Source organism: Grus americana, chromosome 5 (assembly GCF_028858705.1).
Source record: "Grus americana isolate bGruAme1 chromosome 5, bGruAme1.mat, whole genome shotgun sequence".
Taxonomy (NCBI): Eukaryota; Metazoa; Chordata; class Aves; order Gruiformes; family Gruidae; genus Grus; species Grus americana.
The window spans coordinates 4305723-4320792 of record NC_072856.1 but is presented as its reverse complement, the minus strand read 5'-3'; the positions used below and the strand labels follow the sequence as shown (position 1 = coordinate 4320792).

Here is a 15070-nt window from a genome sequence, read left to right as displayed (position 1 = left end):
ATTATTTTGATTCAATTCTTTTGGTGTTTCAGTAGTCAAAGAATTGAAGCCTCTCTCATACTAGAGAAGTTTGTATTAATAATATTAACATATAGCATAACATTAAATTCAGCAGTCATAAATTTTAGCTCATATCAATGTCAAAAGTATATCCTAGAGTTTTACATTCATTATAATCACGGTGGCATGAATTCATTTCATGTAGTCAAGTCTCTTTGAATTTATAGTTGATGGCTGATAATGCAAAAGGCAAGTTTAAGAGTGCTAGCTTGACTTAAGTTTAGCACAACATTTTTTTTAATCTAGGAATTTTCCTTAACATTGTATTTTTTTTTTTTTAAATCTAGGAATCACCAAACTGAATCACATCAGAAGTCTACTTAGTTCAATATCCTGCTTAAACAAAAAAGGTTTCAGAAGTTGACTCCTATAGTAGCCAACTGATTTAATCAACTCTTTCATAACTCTCTTGAACTGACAAAAAATTGGTTTAAACTCTTTGTCAAAACGTTTAACTTGACTAAGCTTAGTAACTCTTGCAACTCTTTTGTTAGTAGTACAAAACCTGGATTAAACACCAATCTGGATTGTCCAGATACATCCTTACAATTAAAAAATAAAATTCTTAATTTCCAGTAGCTACAAGCTCCACACTGTAATCACACAAAAGATATTTAATCTGTTAGTTGTGATTTTTGCAAAAGCATGGTGGATTTTTTTGCCTTTTATATTTTTCCCTTCTGAACTAATCTCTTTCCAGTTTTCATTTCCTCTACTCAGAAGAGCTTTCCTACTGTTTATTCTTAGATTCATTCTCTGATCCTTCTATAATACTTTAGAGGGACATGGCTGTTGCAACATATACTTATTAGATTTTTTTTTGTTTTGATTTATACTGTGTTAAGATGATGAAATACATATTTAAAGTTACCTTGATTTCCAAATTTGTTACATAATTAAAGGAAAAGAAAAAAACCCGTTTGAACAGCATAATTTAAAAAAAGGTACTTTCATTACCTGCTGCCATAAAGTAGATCTGTATCTGCAATCTAAAAATATAAAAGGAGCTTTTTTTCCCTTTTGATTTGACACACACATTTAGGCTTTTTTTTCCCCCTGCATGAATTCAAGCAGAAAAAAAATATGCTATTACAGTTTTATTTTCAACTGAACATCACTTTTAATGAAGATGAAGCATTATTTAAAATAGCCAAATAATGCAGTGCAGCTCTAGGTTAAGGTTAGCACATGATCAGAACTTAGACTGATAATTTAGGGCAGAAAATATTTTGTGGCGGCTACCATGACACAACAGCATGTACTTCTGTTGTCATTCATATTGTCTGAATAAAACTGGAACTGAGCAATCACATTTCATTATAGTCTAAGCAGAGCTCTTTGGACTAGTCACCAAGTTGCTCAGAGATACAGATATTTTAAAATGAAGCTTACATATTTATGAACACATTTAAAGCCTAAATGCATTACTTTATGCTATAGTCCACCACTGAATTGTGTCAGCATTTTTGCAGGCTGGATGGGAATAAACTGAACTGTAGCTTTGAAGTAAGACTTATAAACAATTAGGTGTCCTTATGCTGAACATGGAGCCCTGATCTCAGAAATGCTATCATATCGCAATGCCATCTAGTGACAGGGGTTTAAATGTGGCAAGGCATCCTCCCTCCGACGGGTATTGGTAGTTCCCCACTCCCCTCCATTTGTAGATTGAATACTGACAATCTGTAACAGTTATACACTAGAAGACTGTGATGCTTGGTTGGGTTGTTGGTTTTTTTCCCCCCCCGAGGTAGATCTACAGCAATCTGGAACTTGCTCAGCCTGTTGCGCCCTGCTCAAATAGGCATTTGTTACTTTTCTTCCTACAATAATCCAACCAAACTACTTCACTACTGCTCCAAGTAATTACCAGAAGCTTTTGCTGTATTTTCCCATTATAACCCCAGTTAAATAAGTAGCATTTTACAAATATTGGCATTTCTATATTTGAAATTCCCAACACACTACAGAGACATACTCTCAAAACTTGATAGGTGATATTGACAGCATGGTATCAATAAATATGAAATATCAGGGCAAAAGTTAATCTCATACACACACCCACAAAACCTTCACAGCAAAGTAGATTTTTTTTTTTTTTTGTTCTGGAAGAAACAAATTTAAACAGCACTGCCATGCATACAACACCGTGTGACCCAGTCATCACTCTATCCAAAGATGTGCAAGTTAATAGACTTTTAAATGATTCCATTTTAAAGGATGACATTAGTCGGACACTGCTTAGAGTACTGCTTACACATGGCTTATGTTAGAACGAAGCTTACAGAATAGATAAAAATATCCTTCATGCTTCTCCAAAAATAACTTATAATTAAGAAATACAAACCTGAATGGAATAAGCACTTCCTTTTCCAGTGAGATGCAGACCTCTGTATACATACAGCATATACTTAAGTCTGTATGCCACACAGATGGAACAAAAAAAGACCTGTATGAACAGCAGGCAAGCCTGAAGAAGCAGAATCTGTCATCCTTATAACAAATAGGATGTGAGTTTAGCCCAGTGATGGCCTCTTGCTTGAAAAAGCCTACGACTAATTGCTTCCCACCATGAGTTTAACTATCTGGCCGATGAAGAGTTCTCACCTGCAGCAGCTAGGTTATCTGCAGGGTAAAGTATTCTCAGCAGGAGTAGCAGTCCGCATCAAAGGAACAGATAAAAGTGCTTCCATACTCCAATGTCAGAGAGTACCGAAAATCCTTTGAGTTATATTAGATGTAACAGAAACTGCCTAGAAGCAGCACTTTAATGCATAATGGTCTTGTTACTCACAATACTACCCTTTTGCTTCAAGTTTCCCTGATTTTATTTTTAAAGTACTGATATTTTTGTTGGTCTTAAATGGGCAGTTTCTTCCACTAATCATCCAGGATTTATCAGTGAAAAGAAGGGAGCATACTGTGCCGTGCAAGGCTACTGTGATTTAGAGTCCAGATTACCTTGCAATATTTAAATAGCCTTGGCATTAACAGCAAGCTGTCAGTGCAATTTCCAAGGCTACACAAGAAAAGGATGCAAGTGTGTGGCCTTAGGGAAGCTGAGAAGAGAAACTATCCAATTACTCCAGCAAGGTCAAGGGCAGCCTAAAGCAATGCAGTGCCAGCAAGTGATGGGGTCCAACAGTCCTAGAAGCCCACACCTCAGTTTTGCCTTCCTCTGGATTGAGTTCTCTCAAATCAACCATTTTGTAAGCATTGCCCCTTGGTGAACTGGTAAGGTATTGGGCTACGTATTTTCAGCAAAGGCAATCGACATTGATTCCCCCCCCCCACCTTTCAGTATCTGTATTAAAAGTTCTCTTCGTTTATAGGAGCACAAAGTTCAAATGTTCTACCACAGCAATACACCTGTTGCCAGTGAGCGTGCCATTATTACGGCCATCATTCCTCCTCCCAAGGCACCATTTTCAATTAGCTACTGCTTTGAAACAAGTTTACAGTTACAAATATGTTTAAAAGTATCATTGAGACAGCCTACTTCCTACAAACAGCTGTTTCCAGACACATAACTGCAGTGTTTTGTACTGGGTGCTACACAGAAGCAGAAAGGATTCTGCTTTTTACTTCCAACGCACAAGAAAATGGTGTTGCCCCTCCAAACTGGAAGTTCCATAAAATCCAGACCTGTAGAAAAGTGAGCTACAATGACCTTTGATGTCCAGAATTTATACGAACTTAATGATCCAAAACGCTAACAATCCTTAGAGCAAACGCAAGCCTTAGGACACCTACCTACATGATAAAGATCAGTGCAGAACTGTGTCACACAGAGAGAGATTGGACTGCCACCTTCAATATAACTTAAACTATGAACACTTCTCTGAAGTTTAGTACTGCCGATTGCATCATCAATTCAGTATGCTTAAATATATGGATTTTAGGCAATATAAACACATTATGGAGTTTGTAATCAGCCATTTGGTCACCAGACACGCTAACAGAGAGCTTTTTATTCTATGGCAATGCTTTGGGATTTGAGTAGAAATTGTCAGATATGGCTACTCCCAGCCCCATGAAAACACTGTTATTAGCAACACCGTAATGTACTGAAATTGTTATCTGCAATTGTTATCTGCAAAATGGTGATAAAATAGTTACGAGGTCTACAGACAGCGCTAGTGCAATTTGTTTAAGAACTTTCATTAAGAAGGCATCTCTATACATGCTTGTACATCCAGCTCTGAAACAAAGCCAAACTACAAAACACATTTGTTTCCTAGGTTTGGACAGAACCTTTTTCTCCTGCCAAAACCATCCTTTCAGGCACTACTGCAACAAAACCAAAACACATACTCACCAACACACCTCATTCAAATCCACCACGAGGCTCAGTGCATTCAGCAGCTCCTACAAGAAACCAATTTACAGAGTTATCTACTTACTGCAAAAACTAAATGTATACTTATGCTTAAAAATAAAAAAATATTGAGTCTTTTAGCTTGAACATAACTACCAAGCTCATTACACAATGCATGGTTAATACTATAATCCCGCTTTTTTTTTAATTTGTTTCTCCTTTATGCATTCTTGAACCAGCTCTTGGAATTACACTCTTTGAAGAGCTCCTTTTGAATTCGGTAACTCTGAAAGATAACTACATAACAAGAAAAGAAATAGCTGAACAGAAAATTAGGAGTACTTTTTAGTTGTCTGGGAACCAACCATTTATTTCTTAAATTTTTACAAATAAGATTTTATACAAATGATAGAGAATGGAGTTTTCTATCCACACTAAAGAAATCAATATACGCTCAGTATCTTCACAAAGCAAGTTTGGTTTTGGTATCAAAATAATACCCAGTTGGTCATGTACCACATTCTCAGGTGCTGTAAACTAACGTAACTTTTGAGCCATACATATTTATACCAGCTTCCACAAATATTTGTATTAGATTATAAAAATCTTCCCACACATCAGTTTAGGATCAGGTTCCCCAGTTCAGTATTTCCCCTCTTGAAAAAGCAGCAAACAATAAAGCCTCCTTTGGGGAGTCAATGACTGTAGGTTATGACTGTCACAAGCAATGACATCATACAATTTCTTTCATAAAGAGATCACACAATTATTTTCCTCCTCTCCTAAGTCACTGGAAAGTGGTTCCAGAACCCTGCTACTCTGACAGGTAAGGCTTCCTCCCATCTCTGGGATACTTCAGGAGTCTCAATACATGCAACTTTTCTTCAATTCCAAGTTAATTTTGAGAGGGAGGGAAAAAAAGAAAAAAAAAAAAGAAAAAAAAGAGTTCCAAGTAAGAGAGTTTTCTAAAAAACACCAGGCCATTTCAGTGCCTCATATCATTTACTTTAAATACAGTCTGCCTGCATGTTCCTTCAGTACAGCAAGGATTATTGTCCAGCCACATTTTCTCCTTCGGAACCATATAAGTGTCCTTCACAAAGTGTTTTTGTTAGTTAAACTATGTGAATAAACTCTCTTCACCTCAAAAAAAAAAAAGTTTCTTTTTTTTCCTCTTCCCTGGATTCTGCATTAGCCTTAAAATATTCCTGGTATGAGCCGGTAAGGCACTGCAGCAGTGTAGCGCTTCCAGTCCTTCCCGTATTTGCTGAAACAACGGTGTTCATCCCTAATGCAACGGTGGGTTAGCAGAATAGTCATATAAACAATATAGAAGTAAGGCAAGATGTGTTCAAACCCGCAAGTCAGGCAATAGGCCAGGGATCCCATCAAGTCTCCTGTGTAATTAAAATGGCGTGCCCACCCCCAGAATCCTGAGGTCATCAGTTTGCTGTAGTACTTGGTCCCATCCACAGACATATAGGAGCACTCAATATACTCTGGTTTCTTCCCCCATATCTTGCAGTTGCCATTTGTACGACGGAAGAGGTCCTTCTGGTGGTTGGTCATTCTGAAGATGTAATAGCTGATCAAACCCAACATCAAGATTCCTATGGCATTAACTGTGCCCAGCTGGACAGGGTGGTAAACCAAATACAAACCCTGGGGAGCAGAAAAAAAAAAAAAAAAGACAATCAGTGATTTACTTTAAATATATGTGCAGGATGCCACATTAATTCCTTGACCTACGGTGACCCAGAACAGATGAGTAGAAAGAACAGGAAAATCCTCCCTACCAGTAAAACCGTGGAAATTTTTCAGAAAACTCTACATCCTACATTCTCTTGCTCTGTCTCCAACATTGCATTTCTTAGGTGGAACAAGAAGAGAGAAGTTGCAAGTATGCAGACAAACCAGGACAGAAGGCTAAAAAACCCCCCCACCAAACACTCTCAACATGCAGAAGTACAAAAAGGGACTGAAATGATGTAGAAAAATATACAGACAGTGACAGACGAGTGCACAAAACAAGGGGATGAGAGAAAGAGATGTCAATTCCGTGCAGGGACAGTAAGCCTTCTTACAAGTGAATTGCTACAAAGGATGTTGTAATGGTTACTCAGTATTCAAACTGTCTAGAAACAATTCAAAATAGAAAACAAACTGCTGCATGTTTGTAGCCCAAACATGTATTGTGCCACATTTTTACCTGCAAAGTATAGAGGTAAGGCAACCAAACACAGTCTCCCCAGCCCAAATACCATCCAAAATGATCATGGCAGATATCAATGGTTTTCAAATACCAGGCTTCATTCCAGAAGAAGTCCAAAACATAAATACCCTGAAACAGAATAGTTTCACATTAACAACAGAGCACTGTCACCAGTTAACCTCTCTACAGTATCAGTCTAATCTTTCTGTGCTGTCTTGTGATAAGATCTCAAAACTGATTTGTATTTTAACACCTCAAAAACAGAGTGTTAAGAGGAACATATATGACACAAATATACTGCACCTATATAGATAAAGGAATAATAAGTAATACAAAGCAGTATTAACCAAGATAACTCAGGCAAGTGTGCTACTGTAAGGACATACACTTAGGAAACATACATTTGACCACTCCTATCTTTCTTGAGCTTACAGAGTCTTATGCTTACAGAGAGGGGGAACAGAGCTTCTATCGAGTGGGCTCCCATTTACATGTATCAATAAATAAATCCAAACTATTTTCTGTATTATTACTTTGGGGTCTCTTCAGTAGGAAGCACAGCACCTGACCAGCTATTTTTAGGCGTGGAGACATCTGTAGTTTTGCACATCTCCTAGACACACACACACAAAAAAGTTAGGTGCAGTGCTGCCCTCAGAAGAAAAACTTGTCCAATCTTGCTCCAGCTAAAGCCACAGAATTTGTCATTGTTCTCTTTGGATTCAAGATCAGGCTATGCCTGTTTCCAGAACACGTGCTCAGAAAAGTATCTCTTAAATTAACTTTACACTGAAATCTGCTGGTGCAGACATGACCATGCAACTGGTGGCACTCTGAATGAACACCACAGAGTATTCACGGTGGCACTCGAAATGAATACAAGTGTCCAAATAATCAAGTCCCAGTGCATCATCACTGAATGAGGTTGTTCAGGCCAGGAAAAAATTGTGTAAGTTAATTTCAGTGCAGGGAGGTTTTTTTTTTTTCCTTTAACACTAGTTTATTTCCAAACTGCTTTCTTATTTCCCTCCCTTATTTACCTGAAGGACATTGACAAGGATCATGGAGTTGGTTACTTGACCATACAGCTCCTGTTGTTTAGCAGCATAGGATAGGTTAATTAGAGTCCAGGCTACAATACCAGGGCGCCCATTGAAGAACAGCTTGAAATCAAACCACTTTCCTATTCGAGGGTTAAATTCAATCCCCATCATGTAGTCATAAAAGAAGTTGCCAGTGAATTTGCTAGAAAGCATAAAAAAAAATAGAAATTTACACAGTTATACACAAATACAGGTAATTACTATTCCGACTACACATTTCGGATTCACTCAATGTAATGATAATAAAAAATCATAAACCATATGATGTTGTGCAAGACAACATAAACTGATCCAACCAAAGCATTACATTAGTAGAGATAAATTTTAGCTTCAGAGGTACCTTAGTTTATTCTTGGTAACACTTTTGAACAGTCTAACTAGAACTTTACCACCATCCTATTTGTCAGAAACAAGTATCTGTAACACAATGAGGCTGCCAGTCACATGCCATGTAGCGTGAAAGAGTGCTAATGATGCAAAAAACCACAGTCATACATTGGCCTATCTATCTGTGCCAGTAAAATATAATCTGTCATCATTATTCTGTGCAGCATTCAATTTATATGTCTGATTACCTAGTATTTTCTCATTAGTCAAAAGCCACATACCAGTCTTTGGCATTGGTAGGGAAAAAGTAGCTTTTAATCATTGCAAACGTGGAAACTGCATATCCCAGGACATTGGCACACCACAGGAGAGGAATCCAGTTGTCAAAAATGATGGTGGGTGAGAACCAGTGGAAGTAATATGCATTTGCAAACCAAAGCACATGGGTAATGATCCAAGCCTGAAGTCCATTGATTTCATACTTATTCACTACACCTAACATATGAAGGAAAAAAAAAAAAAAAAAAAGAGAAAGGAATGTTACTGACACTGCATTAGTACAGCTTTTCATTGATATGCATACAATACATAGAAGCACAATCAAGTGCTCATCAAATGACCTCACTCTCCTCACCCTCCCAATTAAATATCTTGTGGCACTTTTCTGAAAGTTTCATTAGACTCTGCTGTAACCATCAGGCTTCGTTAGGCTTTTTTCTCTTCGCTCTCACTTCACAAAACAACGAATTTGGAAACTCCCCTAAAACTAACAAAGGTAGCAAGTTACCCTTTCTCACCCTTAGTTCACATCGCTCACTCTGTTCAAGACTCGTGGGTTAACTCAGAGCTTCAGCAGGTGCAACTGCATTGTAAAATACTAGCAATAGTCCACTGCTGATGTTAAGCACCAAAATCATCAATCTGTATTTTTGCATTGCTGGTGCGGTGCCTGCCATATCAATAGTTTTGCTATCAGTATGAGATAGAAATTCTATCGTTTATTCTAAAAGATGAGATAGATTGCTTTTTATTTTTGGTTCAGCTGGACATATGAGGAAGGTGAAACCACTTATGTCCATGTTTCCTCCAGATTGTAAGTACAGAAATACCATCATTTTAAAAGATTGCATGGTGTGCGTATATTCTAAGGAAGAACTTACCAGCAGGGGTGACAGCACCTTCTTGTACGCCTCCTACGTATCCAGGAAGAAACTTATGGCAGAAGTCAGGAATGAACAGATACAAAAACACCTAGAAGGGAGAGAATGTATTAACAACAAAACCCGACAAGACAAAACCCTCAAAAACACTATCCCTTTCATACACATACTAAGTGTAACACACAGCAGATTCAATGAAGTGTTGGATAAGAAAATATGGCAAGATTTAGCTATTGTGATTTTAGACTAGTAATATTTCCAAGCTTCTAAACAACCTTCATATATAGTTGTCACCCTTTTTTTGGTGGGGAGGAAGGACAGTTGGTAACTAGATTCAGGTCATTATCCTTTTATTTTGAAGTTAATCTGTGTTACATGTAAGTTATTTTCAGATTTGGAGAAAAATTAGAGTGGTTTGGTAAGTTTGAAAATATTTTACAAATCTAAGTTGTATTTCATATGTCAACGTTCTTTTACAGTCTGTCTATAGAAAATAATCACCCCTTCTGCAGAGTTAGTTTATGATATATTGTGTATCAATTTAAAACAAATGGGTATTGTTGTTATATAGTTGCTTTTTCTTAAAAACCACATCAAGGAACATGTCACACAAGGAACATTTGTGTATATTCCCAACATATTTATTTTTCAAGTGCATAAGCTTCATCTGAATTCCAAAAAGCCACGGAAAGTGAGAAATGCCAGCGCGACATACCACAACCCTTCGACTAAGAGGATTAGTCAAACAGCTGTTTTAAAAGCCACTACATCTAAATCACAACTCAGTAACATACCTGGAAAGCAACCCAAAGGGTATAGATCCCAGCAGCCCTATAGGTCAATGTAGGAGTCTTGTTCCAGATGTCAGACAGATGTTTATTCCCCGTGAACAAGTCAATGAGTGGATCAATCAGAGAGCACTGGTACTGGTCACAGGACATTATGAAGTAATATACGATAAGTGGTGCAAACATGAGCAGGAAAATGATGTTTGCCAAGGAAAACCAGTCCACTTCCCTGTAATCCAAAACATTTTTTTTTTTCCAGCTTTCAGTTAGAACAGTGGTTTGGTTAGGTCAGGCAATTTTTTCACTTTTGATCTGGTTAGTCTAGAAGGTCCACTGAAAATGTTTTCAGGGCACATACATTTCTTTGGGTCAAACAGCCACAAAAAACTTAGCACGTTACATACTTCACCACAAACTGTTACAAAATGATGCCAGTTGATCAGAGCAATGGAATAGATAATATCTCCTCTCCAAAAAGCGGATTACTATTACAGCCTTCATGTTTTTGATGGCAATCATGGGTATAACTGGTAGACTGTTCAGTTGGAAGTGGTAACAGAATCACAAGAATGTTATGCAAAATTTGGAAATACAGTAAAGACAGACCCTGGACAGCCAGAAGTTGAACTTGGTCTCCCTCCCACACACTGTAGTGGCAAGCCGTATAAACACCCATGGCTGTTTCCAGCTACAATACAATACTCTATTAATACTTGCACAACTCTGAGAACAGGGACACAAGCCTTGCTTTTGCTACAGCAGGAGATGTCAACTGGCTATACCACAGATGAATGCCTGTTTTCCAAATCTCATAAAATAGTTTCTTCAGTCCTTGAAGGAACTACAAATTTTACTGGGTTGGGTGGTTTGTGGTTGTTTTTTTTTTTTTTTTTTTTTTTTTGTAAGGAGGACTGTGTTTTAACCCAGGCCATCTGGCAAGCTCTCCCACCTTAAAAATCGTGAAGAACTCTTCTTTGGCATCTGTTACTACAGCTTATTACCCACGAGCTTTCAACAGAAGGGCAATGCAACAATCTGTTAATAATAGCATGAAGTTTAAAGGGGATGTAGCATCTATAAGAGTAAGTACGAACCAATTTGAAATACAAAGACTAATTAGGGTCATCAGCTTCTCTCACCATGCTCTCCCCCACTGGACTTGAGATGTTCGAGTATCATTTTGGGTGCTTTTGCGTTTTCTTTCTTCAGAAGTTTTTTTCTCCTGATGGGCTGCCATGATGTCCTGTATGAAAGAAAATACTCATGGTATTACTCCAGCTGGTTCTCAGTAATCCTTATGGTGCTACATAAGAGAAACACAAATAAAAATTATTAAAAACTATTATATAGCCTTCTGATTACAAGAAATTTGGGGGAGGAGGGCAGGAAGCAAAAATATTTCCTAATTTCTTATCATCTTACATTCAGCAAAAGATAACCAAAACACTGACAGCAAGAAATTTAATGGATTGATTACTTTGACAACTGGAACTTTCTTTTAAGGTATATTGTATAATATATGGCTTATTACTTACATGCAAGATGCAAAGGGAAAAAACTGTTTTGCCACATTCTTATATACCTCTGAAAATAAAGTTCTGCAACTAACTGACTTTCTTTAATTAAAGAAATCACTAGTGTTGTAACATTAACTGTACTGGACCTTGGCAAATTATGGACTTTTCCCCAAACCCCTTGCTCCATATATGTTAGCGACATCAAAGAAAACAAGAGAGTTTATAATCCCATCTAAATCAAAAATCAGTGGAAAGGGAGAATAACTTACTAGGCAACATCTAATTCTCTCTGTGGAGCATGCATTACAGCTTTCTTTTGCTTTGCCCAAATACTTCTTTTGTTAAAAACCACCATCCCGTAATCTGAACATGTGGTAAAACCCCATCCAAACGAAAAAGCTGTTTTTCCAGAACTTTGTCTCATGGGAAGCTATAGACTCTAAAACACATGGAGGGGAATTCGCTAACAGTTGTTAGTTTTGTACCTTTTCAGGCTTTGATGTTTTAACTCAAACCAGAAACTAGCAGTTATTTCCACTGCAACAGAAATGACAATACAACACGTTCAGGGCCCTGAGGACACTAACAGGCCTTACTGTCCCTGCCCAGCCTTGCCCCACGGGCCAAGAGGTCCACTTCAGCCCATGCCAGGGCCAACAATCCCTGCCCCAGTGGTGCCTAGGAGTGCTGCTCTCCAGCTCCACCAGAGCCCTGCCCGGCTATGGGTCCTGCTGACCCAGGCCTGACCCACAGGCTGATGGCCTGGCCTCAGCCTGGCCTCGTCCCTGTGGCCCTGCATTGCCATCCTGGGTCTGTACCTTACTCTGGTTCCCTCCCCAGGCCTGACCCTGACTCCCACACCTGGGCTGATGGCCCTGCCTGGCCTTGGCCCAGTCCTATCACCACAGGCCTGCCTGGCAATCAGGGGACCTGACCCTGACTGACGGACTGACTTCCCAGCTTGACCTGTCTCATCACCACGAACCTGCCTGATTATCTGGACTCTTGGTTGAACCCAGCCATAATCTCTGCATCTGCTTTGCTCCCCTCACAAAAGTGCTATGGGACTGACAGGCAAGCCCCTGCCCACAGCTGTGCTATCTCCCCTGAGCTCCTAGCTCCTGCCCCTTCGGGAGCAGCAGGCTCTCACTGCTCCCAGACACGTTCAGAAAGAGGAAGATGCCTACAAGTCAAAGTAAGGACATCTCAACCAGGATCAGCCCAGCCGCAGGGATAACGTGGCACCCTCGAATTCAGAACACATAGTATGTTACTCCATAGAAATCTCCTCCACACAATACATTTCAATAAAGGTGCTTATTTTCAGAAGCGACCAGAAAAGACTTCTACTGACTCCCTTTTGCCAACCTACTCAGGCAGAAATCCTAAGCAAAGAATGCAAGAATATACATGGGTGGCAGGAAGCCTATGTTTTTTACTATTTCAGTTATGATAAGTGCTAACTACCACCCTATCTTTCAGAAGGGACATTGTAAAATATGGTAGACTTCTGGCTTAGATTTGAGCCAGAAGTCTACATCTTTCCAAGTATCAAATACTTTAATGACAAGGTTTCTAAAGCAAGTAATGAACCAGCCTCAAGAGGAGGTTATTGATCACGTACAAGAAGAAGAAAGAGGCAGGACAGGAGATTCACTGTATCAAGGTTAGAGCATGGGAGCTTACTCCAGTTTGGAGTTGGAGTATTTGTGCTGGTTCCGCTTTACAATAGTAGTGCAAATTATTACAAGGAACAGTTATGATACTAGTAAGAATTTTGTCAAGATAGAAAGGCTCTTATTCAGAAATCATCAGAATTGGAAATATTTAGGTCAGATGAAACCTTTGATGTCATTTAGTCCAACCCCACTTGCCCCTGCTGAGAGCAAGGACAACTTAGAACAGGTTGCTCTGAGCCCTGCCCAGTTAAATTTTGAATATTTCTAAGGATTCCACATAATTTGTCAGTCCTACTGACAACGCAAGCCTCTTTTCTAAGAGACCCAGAAAAGAAATCAGCGGTTGAGAATTTTCACAGAGTTCAGTTTTGTTTTAGGCTCTTAAGTAGCCAAATAGCCCAGCTACTTTGCAGAGCTCAGCATACTGCATTTGAAAACTCTGCTCAGCCTGCTGAGCACTCGTAAAAAGCCTGCCTGAAGCTGGCAGTACCTGGAATTTTGTGCAAGATACACACACACCCAGTTTATCATTAATCCTACTAGACAGAGCAGAAACAGGATGATTATCCAATTACTAGAACTGGGAACTGGCTAGATGAGAAAGGCTTACATTCAATACGTTGCATATGGGATCCATGCTTCCCCCCTATTTGAAAGCCAACAATTGCCACCAAGTTTTGCCTTTCTACAGAGCAATTTAAACAACAAGTACCTGCTTGGGACTATTCCCCTAAACAGATAGACCCCAGTTTGACAGACAGCTATGCCGGCAGTAACAACCTCTCCTATTCAGAACTATTCCCGCATCACTTATCACACATGCTAACATTTCTGGATCAAGAATCCCATCAAAGTCATACTCTTATTAGTAATTACTTCCATGTCTAGAAATACAAGCTTTCTGTTACCCCACTAAACACACCCCAAATACTGCTTTCCTAAACTCTTAGTCAGCTTCTTAACAAGACCCTGAAGCAAAATTTACAATTCAAGTATGACCTGCACAGAGAATTCCAGAGACACACTCTTCCTCCGAGTCCAAACTTCAGGGCTTAACAATGAAGCACTGCATTACCGCTCACACTGTGTTAAAGGAATATCACACCAACCACACAATTCACTTGGAAGCTCTCCCCATTTGGTGTCTAAGCCACACACCTAACATACAGCTCAGAGCATAAAGCTCACATGACATCCTTTCAAGCAATAATAATACAGGTGTTTGATGCTTTTCATCAGCACATTCTGGACTTCTTGAAGAGAATCCCACTGAAGTAGATGTGTGGCAAAAAAACACTTTTAGATTTTGTCCTACAAAAATAAAGCAGGCTCCTGGTCATGAATACATATTTTAAATTAAAATACCTAACTAACATGCAATATTCCAGAGGCTCATGTTTTCCACACGTAAGGAACAGAGCAGTGGGCTGCCCAGGAGAGGTTCAGCTCTCCTCCAGGCAGGGAGGGCAGCACTTCCCCACCTGCCAGGCCCCTCATGTTAGACACGGGTACCTTGGGGAGCATCGTCGGGAGCAGGGGGGGCCGCAAATTAAAAACAACCTCCAGAGTCAGGGGGCGCTTACCGACCCTATGGCTCCGCAAACGCTCCCTTCCAGCCCCGCTTCGCCCCTCCGCCCCACTCCTCGCCAAGGCCAAACATGGCTCTCAACGAGGTACGCACCCACGAGCCCGAGCCCCCCACGCACAGGCGGGCTGCCGGTCCGGCAGACGCTACCCGCTACCCGGAGGCGGCGCAGAGGCAACCTACCCAGGGCAGCTGCCCAGTACCGCCCGTCCGGTACCGCTCGTCCCACAGCAGCCGTCCCCTCACGGAGAAACGACCCCACAACACACCTCACCCAAGACCGGCGGCAACGCCGCTCTCCTCAGGGCGACGCCTCTCCGT

General features: G+C 39.8%; 2 protein-coding genes across 3 annotated transcripts in view; both read right to left on the bottom strand.

Moving 5' to 3' along the window:
• Positions 1-4428, bottom strand: part of ZDHHC13 (zinc finger DHHC-type palmitoyltransferase 13) — a 29080-nt gene extending 24652 nt beyond the window's left edge. Inside the window, exons 1-2 of the mRNA XM_054826162.1 lie at positions 4379-4428; positions 1018-1116 (exon numbers count right to left, since the gene is read on the bottom strand). The gene's annotated coding sequence lies outside the window, so the exon portion shown is untranslated. The remainder of the gene's footprint in view (positions 1-1017; positions 1117-4378) is intronic.
• A 292-nt stretch (positions 4429-4720) lies between these two features.
• On the bottom strand, positions 4721-15063 carry DHCR7 (7-dehydrocholesterol reductase). 2 transcript variants are annotated; one of them, XM_054826165.1, is made up of 8 exons: positions 14933-15063; positions 11108-11211; positions 9975-10197; positions 9181-9271; positions 8302-8515; positions 7631-7835; positions 6588-6719; positions 4721-6040 (listed from the first exon to the last, which is right to left on the bottom strand). In XM_054826165.1, exons 2-8 carry the CDS (start codon positions 11203-11205, stop codon positions 5576-5578), a joined length of 1428 nt encoding a protein of 475 aa, XP_054682140.1. In that variant the 5' UTR covers positions 11206-11211; positions 14933-15063; the 3' UTR covers positions 4721-5575. The 2 variants fall into 2 exon arrangements, with proteins under 2 accessions (XP_054682140.1, XP_054682141.1); XM_054826166.1 differs by having other exon boundaries at positions 15019-15057.
• Positions 15064-15070: the final 7 nt, after the last annotated feature.